This window comes from Scaptodrosophila lebanonensis, unplaced genomic scaffold (assembly GCF_003285725.1).
Source record: "Scaptodrosophila lebanonensis strain 11010-0011.00,11010-0021.00 unplaced genomic scaffold, SlebRS2 tig00000159-arrow-arrow-pilon, whole genome shotgun sequence".
In the NCBI taxonomy this organism is placed as follows: Eukaryota; Metazoa; Arthropoda; class Insecta; order Diptera; family Drosophilidae; genus Scaptodrosophila; species Scaptodrosophila lebanonensis.
This window is the reverse complement of record NW_022060596.1, coordinates 638,457-650,435: the sequence shown is the minus strand read 5'-3', so window position 1 is coordinate 650,435 and position 11,979 is coordinate 638,457. Positions and strand designations below refer to the sequence as shown.

General features: G+C 37.5%; 1 protein-coding gene across 1 annotated transcript; it reads left to right on the top strand.

Annotated features, from left to right (window-relative positions):
* The first annotated feature begins 557 nt into the window (after positions 1 to 557).
* LOC115629570 (transcription initiation factor TFIID subunit 9-like) lies at positions 558 to 1,473 on the top strand. Its single transcript, XM_030526062.1, has 2 exons — positions 558 to 786; positions 854 to 1,473. The coding sequence occupies exons 1-2, from the start codon at positions 654 to 656 to the stop codon at positions 1,471 to 1,473; spliced, it is 753 nt and encodes a 250-aa protein (XP_030381922.1). The 5' UTR covers positions 558 to 653.
* Positions 1,474 to 11,979: the final 10,506 nt, after the last annotated feature.

Sequence of the window (11,979 nt, the reverse complement as noted above, 5' to 3'; positions counted from 1 at the left end):
ATACCGTTAGCTGTATCGTTAACAATGCTCGCACAATTAGTGGTTTAGAATTGCAATAGATTTTGCCAACAGCTGTTCACAAATGCTCCATGCCAATTGTGCAGTGTGACCACAAAGCTTTCGGAAAATAAAGTCCCACAAACCTATTAAGACTAAATCAACTCAAAGGTGAACAATTATTTTGCCAGACGGTTTTAAGTAAGTATTTTCAAAGTTATTCAAAGTTTATCCGTTAGTCTATTTTGTTGTCAACTTGTTGTCAATGAGGGCGGATAGCCTTGAGCTGATATTACTTTTTTGTTCAATTATATCAATAATTATTATTTGTGATTGATCACAGCAAGGACAACGCTGCCTGGCAACAATACTTCGGCGCAGTTTATTTGTTTTTAGCTGCATTAGCCATCAATGTTAGTCATCTGTAGATCTAATAATAAATTAATAAATACTACTTAAAACTGTACACGTCAAAAAAGTAGATTTAAAATTTTTGCAGCATACAATTGTTCGGTGAGCTTAAACAACATGGCTGGTCTTGAACATTTTCCAACACTACAACCACATAAGTATCGATACGAAGTGTAATTGCAGCGGCAGCGCAGAATTCGTAATTTGACAAATTACCAAAGAAAATAAGATCCAAGCAAGCAAATATGGCTGAAAAAAACAATGTTGAGGCTCAAAATGTACAAAAGGACGAAATGATTATAAAGAATATGTTGAAGGAACAGAACGTGATGGAGTACGAGCCACATGTTGTCACTCAAATGCTAGAGTTCGCGTACGGTAAGTTTCCGAGCACTATAACTGTACATGTTAAGTTGCAGTTGTAATAGGATCGAATGCTATTTAGGCTATTTGACTGAAATATTGAGTGATGCCAAGGCCTATTCGGTACATGCTTCCAAAACTACCATCGATTTAGACGACATGAAGTTGGCCATTAACATAATGATGGACAAGAGCTTTACAGAGCCGTCACCGCGTCACGTATTAGTTGAAACTACTAGACAGTTCAATGTGGAAATTCTGCCCATCCCGAAGCCCCAGTTTGGCTTGCGTTTGCCACCACTTCATCACTGCCAGGTCGGCCCCAACTTCAATTTGCGGCCTACAGATCCAAGGCCAACGCCAAATAAAAATATTGTTGTAAATAAACCACCGCCGCTGGCTCTTCGCAAAGACTGCACGGTTTTTCTCAAACCACAGGCGCCTAGGAAACCGTTGGTCGCTAAGAAAGTGGAAAGTGGTAACAATGGTTCTAGGAATATGGAGTTGGCTAGGACACCGGTCACCAGCGCTATGTCAATGCAGGTGGCCAAGAAACCGGTCATCAACATTCCGAAAAGTCAGGTGGCCAGGAAGCTGACCATCGACGTAAGCCAAATGCAGGCGGCCAGGGCAGCGATCATGCAAGTTCCCAGAACATATCGCGACGCACCCAAAAAACGCAAAAACCAAAAGGATCAGTGAGATATATATATATATATATATATATATATATATATAGATATTTAATTAATTTATTTATTTTTTTGGAAATATATATTTAATTTTAAAGAATTTAATAAATTCGATATCAGACCTGGTCAAGATTGCATCTGCGCTAGTTTCCTTGTTTCCAGATTGTTTCCTAAATTAGACTATTGTATAGCTGTGGTATTACACGGATAATAAGGCATATAGTACTTATACCTAAGTAAGAATATATATAGTATATAGCCCTTCTTACAGATGTAGATAGACTATGGGAGTTTTTATGTGTCCCATAACATGAAGTCTGAGGCGCTTTAATCTTTGTGCAATAAACATATTCTGCAAAAATAATTATGAACTTTGCTGAACTTTGACCAGCTCTGAGCCCTTTCTATACTATCCAGGGTTTTAGGCAATTCGGAAATTGGAAGAGACTTAAAGTAAGTGAAAAGAAGGAAGGCTAATATACCAAAAGATATTTATTGAGTCCACAAACGTTAATGGAGAGGACCTCTAAGATCATCTTCGTGGGTCAGAAATGGACCGCTTTTTTTGCGGAATGGATTCAGATCAGATTTCAAGCAAGTGGATCTTTCTGAAATGGAAAACAAGCCCAACTTAATACGCAACTAAACGAAGGGTCCACAGTTAATATCTCTAATGTGAACAAAATTATTTTCGTGGGCATATCTAAAGTACACGGAAAGTTTGATTGTTAAGCCGGCAAATCTTAGTACGATCTGCAAATGGAAATCATATCAATGAAATGTTGAAACAATCAAAAAATATATTAATTGTGGACACAAATTAATGTCAATACATAAAAGACTGCCACTTTAAATTAAGATGCTGGTATACACGTATACTTTATCGTTTAATGGGCACTGTGGTGTTTGAATTGCTTGGATTTTTCAAAATCCTTATGCCAGCGTACTAACAGGGACCAGCGAGCAGGGACTGGCAGCAGCAACATTCGGAATAAAGGGAAAAAATTGCTCCTTTTTTCACAAACAAGCAACATGAGTGCCAAAGCTGCTGTAGCGTCCATTTTGAAGAGTCCACTGCAAACAACACACTGTCGAAACATGAAGGAAAGGCCCTGCCTAAATTGCGCTCGCAATCTACAGCTCTATGGCACCTCAGCCTCGGGCGTTTGGCACTGGCCAGTGGTGCGTTCCACTGACCAGCATCCACCCATTGGTGTGGGTTTGACTGCGAGTCTCCACCACATTTGTGGATGTGTGTTTGTGAATATGCGACGCGTGAAAAGGCTCGAGGCGCACTTTGTAAATTGAAAAACGCCAGGACCAGCATCAGTGTTGGCCAGCTGCATCAGGTTCAGCTCTCCTTAGTAGTTCCTATGCCGGACCTCTGATAGATTACGGTGCCGTTTCCCATTTTCCGTCTGTGCCGCGCTTTAACAACTGCATGTAGAGGTACGTGCCTATGGGCCTGGCCCACGAATGCTCAACATTTCAACGCGCCGTTGTGCCATTCCCTGTTTTTTTTTTTGTTGTTTTTTTTTTGGGTGGGGTCTCTTTTTTATTTTTTGTTCTTGTTGGAGATATTCGCTTGCTGGTAACCAACACTTTTGCAGTTTGCTCCACTTTTGCAACTGCTGCCCAAACTCAGCAATTGCCTGACTGCCCAGCTGTTACGTTTTCTTATGATTGCATAATTTTCAAACCCAACGAGGCTTGTTTGCTGGCCGGTTAAGCGCAGCCATCACCAAACAGATTTAGGGACAGTTCCAGGCGGCTGGTGCTGTTGCTGGTGCTGGGTGAACGAACGACCACCCACTCGCTCACCGGCCCTAGTTGTGCCTTTATTAAAGCGGCGAGCATCTTAGATACTACTATAAAATAAAGCTTAAACAGTTTTCAACTTCATGCTTAAATAGCGCAGGCCACGTACAGTACATGTCTGGGAATAACTCGCATCTTGCTATGATATTGCCAGATAGACATCCCAATGCCTGCGACAATCTAGACATCTAACTGTTTGACTCTGTTGAATATTACCCGAAGGATTAAATGGTATTCTAGTTGTACAATCGTTAATTCTTTATAACACCTATGTGGGAGAGAGATTTCACAGAGCTACTTTAATCACCAACTGCAAATTTTCTCAAGTACATGCTTTTGGTTAAGTATGTCTTTCGAAAATATGTACATACTACTTACTTATATACGTGTATCGTATACTATTTTCAACTTGGTATAATAACTTAACTTATATAAACTTAACTTAAATTATATAAGCACCTAATAATATCTGTTCATCTCCATATTCATAAATCAGTTTGTCCTGACAATTTTCATCAAGATATCTTCAAAGTTGGTCGGTATACTCTCCGAAAGAATACAAAAAACTGTATATTTGGTTTTACTTGGTTGGAGTGAAATATAGGGATTTTCCCGTGGGGACACAAAAGGCTATTTGCAATCAAAACACAGCCTAAACGAAAAGAGCTACGAAGTTGTCTTTTATGGTGTAAGTAAGCTTTAAAATGGCACGTTTGGCAGACCGCAATTTTATTTATAATCGAGTATGCCATTCGGGTATGCTATGTCTACAGGGTATATGAATAACAAAAGTTTTCAAATTTTTGAACTTTAATTATTCATTTGCCTTTCTTCGCACAAACAATAGCTTACAATTTGAAAAAAGCTTATTGTTTGCGACGGTATATTGAATTCTGCATTACATATATGTATGTACGTATATGTGTTATAAATAATTTAAATAGCTATAGATGTGCACACCACATTTTTCAATCATAAAAAGACGAGCCAATGAATGAACCGATGAGAGTACACTTTGTGGGGCGCGTACGAAACTTAAGGAGGATTTGAGTCGATAAACCAGAGCTCTGTTATTTAAAATAAGTTACTGAAATGATAAGTTAGCGAACTTTGGCTGTAAAGTAAATTCAAATAAATTTAAAATTTTGATTGTTAGTATTATATTTAGTTTAAAAATAAAGCGTATGGTAATAGTATTTCTTAATATGAATTGTTTTTTTTTTTTTAAACAAAAGGCATGGCTGATAAAGACGCTGTCATTTCCCCACTCCACTAATATCGTTTGAAAAGAGTTTTTTTTTGCTGGTTTATAAATACATAGCTGCCAATTTTAAATTTTTTGCGGGTTTAAGGTATAAATATTCATCTCTGGGCATAAACAAACAGAAGCAAAATGGTTAGAAGCGGGGCGGATGAGGCTGAAAAGCAACTTCGAAAAGGGATACAAAAAATGGCCTAGTCTTGATATTCGTCGCTGTTGCTTTTGCGATGCCTACTGCAATAACAGTAAAAGCAAATATTTGTCGCCAAGTTTCGGCAACGGCAACGGAACCAATATTACGACGCCATTTCCGTGCCAGGAACACATGCAGCGACGGAGCAAACGACCGAACGGACTAACGGCCAAGCGTCCAAACGACCGGGCAAGTGCACAATCAGCGTGGTTGTCGCTCTTAATAGCAAGAATCATTTTGTTTATTTTCTGTTGCATACTTTTTATACCCTGTACCCGAAGGGTGAAAAGGGTATGTTAGGTTTGTAACGGGCCAACCGCACAGAACTTATACATACTTGTATATTCTTAATCAGCATATACTTGTATTTATCGAGATAAATCGATCTAGAGATGACCGTTCATCCTTTCCTCTGTCTTAATAAGCGTCCGCATTTTGGAACCCATTATCCAAAATTTGCACTTATATGCCGCTATTTTTTTATTTCCCCCCTCCCCACCAATACTATAGACAAGTCCAACATGACCAACTAAGCTTAACACACGTAGTTAATAATTTGAACAGCCTTAAAGAATTCAAAGTCCGAGAATGAGCTAAAAATAGTATAAATAAAAATCGAATTAACTGAATGAAATCCCTTATAATAAAGGTTTTAAATTATGAAAAAAAAATCCTTTTTTTTCTGAATAAGCTACTTATTTTGTTCTAGCAAACGCAGCTGCAAGATATTTTTAGTCAAACGGTACTTTTATAGTGAAGTTGGTTATAAATATTGAAAGAAAAAATAAGTTAAAAAAATATAAATTATTTCACATTATTATTTCTTCGAGTACTGAGGAAGTGTGTTCAGACATTTCTTCTTCTAAACCTTTTTGCTTGGTGGAATTTCTTTTGGGTACAGGGTATTTCACTGTCGGGTATCACGCCTGAAACATTATTTCTTGCTTGTGCTCGATTCCTGTTCAATAGCGCGACAAACTTGGGGCGTTCTCTGGACTCAATTTGTTGGCCAGTACCACCTTTTCCTTCATTAGATATATATTTCTACTTTTTCCCCAGTATGTACATTCCATAATGGTGCCGTTAGAAAATTTCCATTTCAATCAATTCCAATCTGCTACACCAGCAGTCGTTTACTGTGCGTTACGAATATTATTTTGATTTCCCACAACGACAAGAAAAAGATATGGAAATAAAAAGATTGAAAATAAAGAAAAGCTTATTAGAATGAGAAAAGCATTGAACAATCTTAAAAGTAAAACTATAATCAGTAACTGAAATATTTACCAGACGAGGACAAGGACGATCCATTATTTCCTATACTTCGAGTTCTGTCTGTGCTTTCGCTGCACGGTTTTTAAACTATAAATCGGCTTAATTTGATTATAACTTAATAAAGGCTACTGAATATTTCGATAAGTGAATTATTTACATTTTCATGACTTTTAGTTTAAATTGAGGGAAATTAAATTAATGAGCTAGCATTTCGCCAGCTCAATGAGTTAACCACTTGCTGGGCATTGAGACATTTTGCATACTATGTGTATTATATAAACAAAATGTTTATAACATCGTTAATCCCTCATACGCCCTGTTGCTGCCTGCCTGCCTGCCAGCCAACCAACTCAACCACATTGTGTTAACTGACAGCAGGCAACAATTAAATTACCGCCACCAAAAAACCACAGCTGATGAAAAATTGATGAAAAGGCAGGAGCCGTTTGTTTTAATTTACTAACGCATCACAAATTTTAAAGTCGTTTTGGGGAACACGGATTTTACGATTTTTAAGAGGGGAGTGTAAAACATGTTTAAAACTGTTTTGAAATTTGTCATTACACACCTTAATTACATAATGGATGTTTGTATATAGTACTCGTATACGTTTTTCATTAATCTAAAAAGTTCAAAATACTTAAAGCCCATCAAGAGGCGATTACTATGTGTCAGGCTTACCAAAGTTGAAAAAACAAACAATTTTAAATCGGATGGTATGATGGTACTATATATTTAATCTAAAACAACACAGAATTGCTGGAGTCGAGCGCGTTCCTCTGAGAATATTGTAAGCGAATGTAAAATAAGATGGCACAGAAGCAGTTGGGTGCATAATTCAAAGCTCATGAAAATGGAGGAATAATCCTTAGCTGAAAGACACAGTGAAGGGTATATGAGTTTGAGAGCATTTGTCATTCTCGTATTCAAATTGGTTTGCTACCCAAGCTTAGATCCGAGAACTTACCTATAAACATTAAATCCCAAAGGCTTGCATTGGACAGTCATGTCCACTTCAATACAGCAATATTAAATATACATTTTTGTTTTTCATTTCAATGCAATAATAACTTATTTAATTATAAGTATGTACTTAGTAAATATGTATGTTTGTTCGCCGCAAACGAGTAAAACTTAAAAAAAAAAACAAAATAATAATTTATTTTTTTGTTGTTTGCTATTTTGTTTCTATTTCTTTTTAAGTGTTATTTTATTTCTTTGTTGCTTGTTCGCTATGTTGTTTTGTATTTATTTTAAAATATTACTTTGTGCTGTGAATGGAATTCGATTTATTATTCATTTCAAGATTTTTTTACTTGTTACAGTATACGTTTTCTTTGTATTGCTTCTGCATGTAAATAAATCAAATAAATAAATATGCTTTGTGGGATGGGACACGCCTATTTCTGTGTATATCTCTGTATTATTCGCACTAACAAGCATGCACTCTACGTACATGATATAATGGCCATCCAGACTATTGTGGGATGGCAAAGCTTTAGCCTTTAGGCGATTTAATTTGCATCCGGTGCATATAGTAATAGCAATAGAAATAGTATTAGTAGTAGTTGCATTCGAGCAGGCGACAATGTACTGTACTAGGATTTCGTTCTGTTAATTTGTAGCGCGTTTATAAACTCGGGTTGCCATGATGGAGTAACAGGATTCGGCTGACGACGATTAATATACACCAGCATATCCACACCGGGACTTATTTCCGCTTTGCCAGCTAAGCGAAAAGAAGGCACACACACATCCACGCACACACATGTATTTGATGTGTATGTGTAAGTGTGGTAACATTATAAAATTCAATTAAAGCGAAACGCACACAATCAAGCAAAAGATCAAATTAAATGCCAGACAAGCATTTTATTTCCTTATGGCGGCGATGGTTTCCTTTGTCCTTTGTTTACCCCTGAGCTGAGATATATGAGCGTGTTCAGTTCGTATGTATGTTTGTGGTATGTGTGTGCATATGTACCTATACATACATACATACACATGTAAGTGCGTGTGTGTGTACGGGCTTAGCTGATGTAGTAAGCCGGCGTATGGATGGCACGCACTGCGGTTTAACGCGCTTTTCATTACTGGCGCTCACACACAACCCTACAAAAGCGCGTCCACATACACCAATACCGATGTGTACAGTGTACACATATGTTCATATGTATGTATGTACATACATACACACATACGGGTAAACAGCAGCTGCGCTGCAGCAGCGCAAAACAAAATGACAGCCAAAAGAGCAGCAAAGATGTTGCGCTACTTTTACGACCATTTGAGTTCTTAATGGCCGTCGATGTGGTTATAGAACAAACAAACAGACATATATACACACGCACACACACACATGTTCAAATCACATAAAAGTCATTGGGACTTAGTTAAGCTAGAGATATTAACAAAATGCTACCATCGCCGCCGTTTTATGCCGCACACAAACGGCATGATGTGTTATTAAATTAAAGACCAGCGCTACAAAGCAAGCTGCCACATTCACAGCCTCCCTGAGCCCTCAGTTCTGAGTCCTGATTCCTGAGCCCTGAGACGTGTGCCCTAAGCCCGCAGATATCAAAGCTCTAAAACCCACATGTTCCGGTATGTGCTTACCATGCATGGTATTTTTTGATTTTATTCTCGCTTAGGTATCAAGTAAGGAGACGATGTCGCAAATGCTTACTACAGCTTATGGAGTTTCTAGCATATCGAAAACCATTTCGATTCGCCTCGTTACGCATACGACATGTAGTCCTCACACTTGAGTGCGGTTGCTGCCTATGCATATCGGAATTTATCAATTTCTGCAACTTATCAATTATTATTATTATTATGCCTTCGTTGCAAATTCATTCAAGAATTACAAAGAGCAGTTACATTGTTGAATAAAAGAAGCTCATAGGAAACGGCAGAGAATCAGTAACGGTAGTGGCTGGACTCAAAACATACCTCAAAGAGACGCCATTTCATATTAAAGCAGGATTCGATTCCTAGTCGGGCGTCTATAATAAAATACAACTAATGATCTACATTACCATTTTTTTTTTTTTTTAATGTAATAAGTATTATAAATCGGCCTGCAGATTTAGGCCATTACATTTGCATACATTGTAAAGCTCAACATTACCTTACACCTTATTCTGTTTTTATAGGGTAGATTGGTTCCAGAAAAAACCTTTGAAAAAAGACATTTGCAAAAATAGGTGATTGGTTTCTTATCTCGAAAACCTATTAAAATCAGTAAAAAAAACAAGGATTTATGTTTATTTTATTAAATCACATATGTATATAATATGCATAACGAATGGTTTCCAGCTTTTTGTCAGCTGTGTTATTTATTTATTTTGTGTTCTTTTGAATCGTGCTAAATGGAATAAAGTCGTGTGGTTAACAAATTTATAATTCTCAAACCGTGTTAAATCAAAACCGTGTAAAAACAGAATTATGTGTACATTTATAGCGAAAACATTTCACTATTTGACATTCCCATGACTTCGAATATTATCTGCGATGTAGAGAACCAGCGTTTGAGCCATAGATCCTATTCAGGATCGTAAAATTTGTACTCCACTTTGACAGTTTTTTAAGATGGCTTTAATTATTTATATGATTCAACTATGTTTAGCCAACGCTCATGTAAATAAATCACGTTGGGTAATATTGAAAGTTCTAGTTTTAAGTACAAAATGTTCCACTTCAATGAATTTTTGTACCCTGTGCCTGAAGCGTAAAAAGGGTACATTGTGCATATAAATGTGTAAAACAGCCAGAAGAAAAAATCTTCAAACCCATGAAATATTTATATAAAATTAAAATACGAAACATATTGATCTGGGCATGCCTGAATGTTTGTCCACTTGTTCGCCTGTCTGTCTGGATGAACGCCAGCGTTTCTTCTTAGCCCACATTTATTAAACATGACATATAAGCTACTCTAATATATAGGCAAGGTTCCCTTTTAAATTCCCGTAATTCCTACCAAATAATAGAGCGATTTGTTTCATTGTTATTTTATGTTTACATTATTAATCAGTATGATTCAAATGTTAGTCGATGTACAGAAATAGAGCTAGAGCGTGATCAAGCTCCCTCCTTAGTTTTATTTTTTAAAATAGTGACACAAAATATAGGATGTAAAATAATTACTGCGCACACAATTGGGAATTCCGCTCTATTTAGGTTTGATTCATACATAATTTTATTAAACTCAATTAGTTGAAGAACTCAACATTTTTAAATAAGCTAAATGGGTCTTTAATTGAAAGGTTATATTTATCTTTGACCTAAGGCTAGGAATTTCGAAAGAAATACATATTCATGTGTACATTATATCCATACATAAGGCGCCTTAGTTTAGGGGGAAAAAAAGAGAGTTGAGCTTGAGAACTCTTAAGAAGTTTATTTTTAAATTCCGCATCCCGCACAATAGAATTTTCGCTGAAAATTAAATTGCCCGCTTTCAGGATGAAGAAAAGGAAAATGAAAATTCATTTAAGACAGCCCGCATGTCGCAGCAACAGCTGCTCGGCTACTCAGACTTGGAACTCATTGTCTGACTCAACCACTTTGTGTAATTCAATTTAGTGACCCCCTCCGCTCTCTGCTGCTGCCCCTCCTCCTCCGCCTCCTCCACCTCCAGCTCCTGCTCCTCTCACGCCTACTGCACTGCTCGACTTGCTAATGCGCGTCGACGCTTGCTACTGGCGCCATCTTGCGTGTAAACAATTAAAAAGTTTTGCGCGCTGCATTTTAAGCTTGGCATTTAATTAGCTACAGCCACAGCTGAAAATGGCTTCCAGCGATTTCTAATAACTGACCGCACCGAGCCAAAACTATTGAGAATGCAAGTTTTGTTGCGCTGGCCCCGACCCCACCCGACCCGCCGCGTCCCGCCATTTAATTGAAGGCCTGTGGCAAAAGTGAAAAGTCAAAAATATTATCAGGCCACTTGGCGTATAGTACTCGTATACAGAGCCCCGGTTTTCCTTTTTGCCATTGGACGCCGTCGGCTTAAGCAGCAACAGCTGGAACAGGTCTGGCGTTTTTATTAAGCCACAGGCCCTCTCTTACAAAACAAATAATAATAACAACATACACACATTCAATTTTAGATGTCAGTGGCAGGCAGCCATGCCAACACAGTGCATGGCCAGCAAATCAGCTCACGGCAACAGTAACAACAAGAGCAACAACAACAACAACAACAGCAACGGCCACGGTAACAAAGCAACAATAGCAGCTGCACGAACACCAAGAACCACATCCACGGAAATGGCAACGGCATTAATGAAGTGTACAAGAAGCAACCAAAGCAGTCAGTACGAAGGTTACCACACACATACAAACCTACATAACATATACATATAAATATACATATATACGTGTATATACAGCTAAAACGATGTAGCGGCAAAAAAAAAACACTTTTCATATTCACATTTGAAGTCCGCCTTGGAGACGAACAGGCGACCAGTCCGTGAGAAAACCCACCAGCGGCCGATTTCGCTAGCAAGGCTGTTAATTGGCCATAAGCCACATTCTGATATCAATCCTCACCGGGTGGCATATCATGTTTATTCCTTAGGCGATGCCACAGACGATGAGAACTTATTAGCATTTAAGAATTCGTTTTAATTGCGATGCAGAAGACATTCGCTTTATTTAACGAACATTTTCGAATTCATTCAACAAATATTATTTTATTCATTTTTTGTGCATGCCATAAATGGAATTTCAAACTGAATTCATTATTTTCATATTGAAACAAAACAAAAAATTTTAGGGAAATCGAAAAATTCATTAATGGAGTAATTTACAGGAAAACAAAAATTCTTGAAAACAAAATTAGAAAAATAAAAAAAAATTTGTTTATCCAATCGCCACAAAATCGCTGGTAATTGGCCAAAGGCAACTTCCTGATCTCCCTCCTCATCGGATGGCATATCATGTTTATTCCTTGGACG

Bases quoted from the DNA above. Each gene is read 5' to 3' on its own strand.
- LOC115629570 (XM_030526062.1), top strand. From the start codon at position 654: ATGGCTGAAAAAAACAATGTTGAGGCTCAAAATGTACAAAAGGACGAA. The intron at 787-853 runs GTAAGTTTCCGA...AATGCTATTTAG, and splicing joins AATGCTAGAGTTCGCGTACG to GCTATTTGACTGAAATATTG.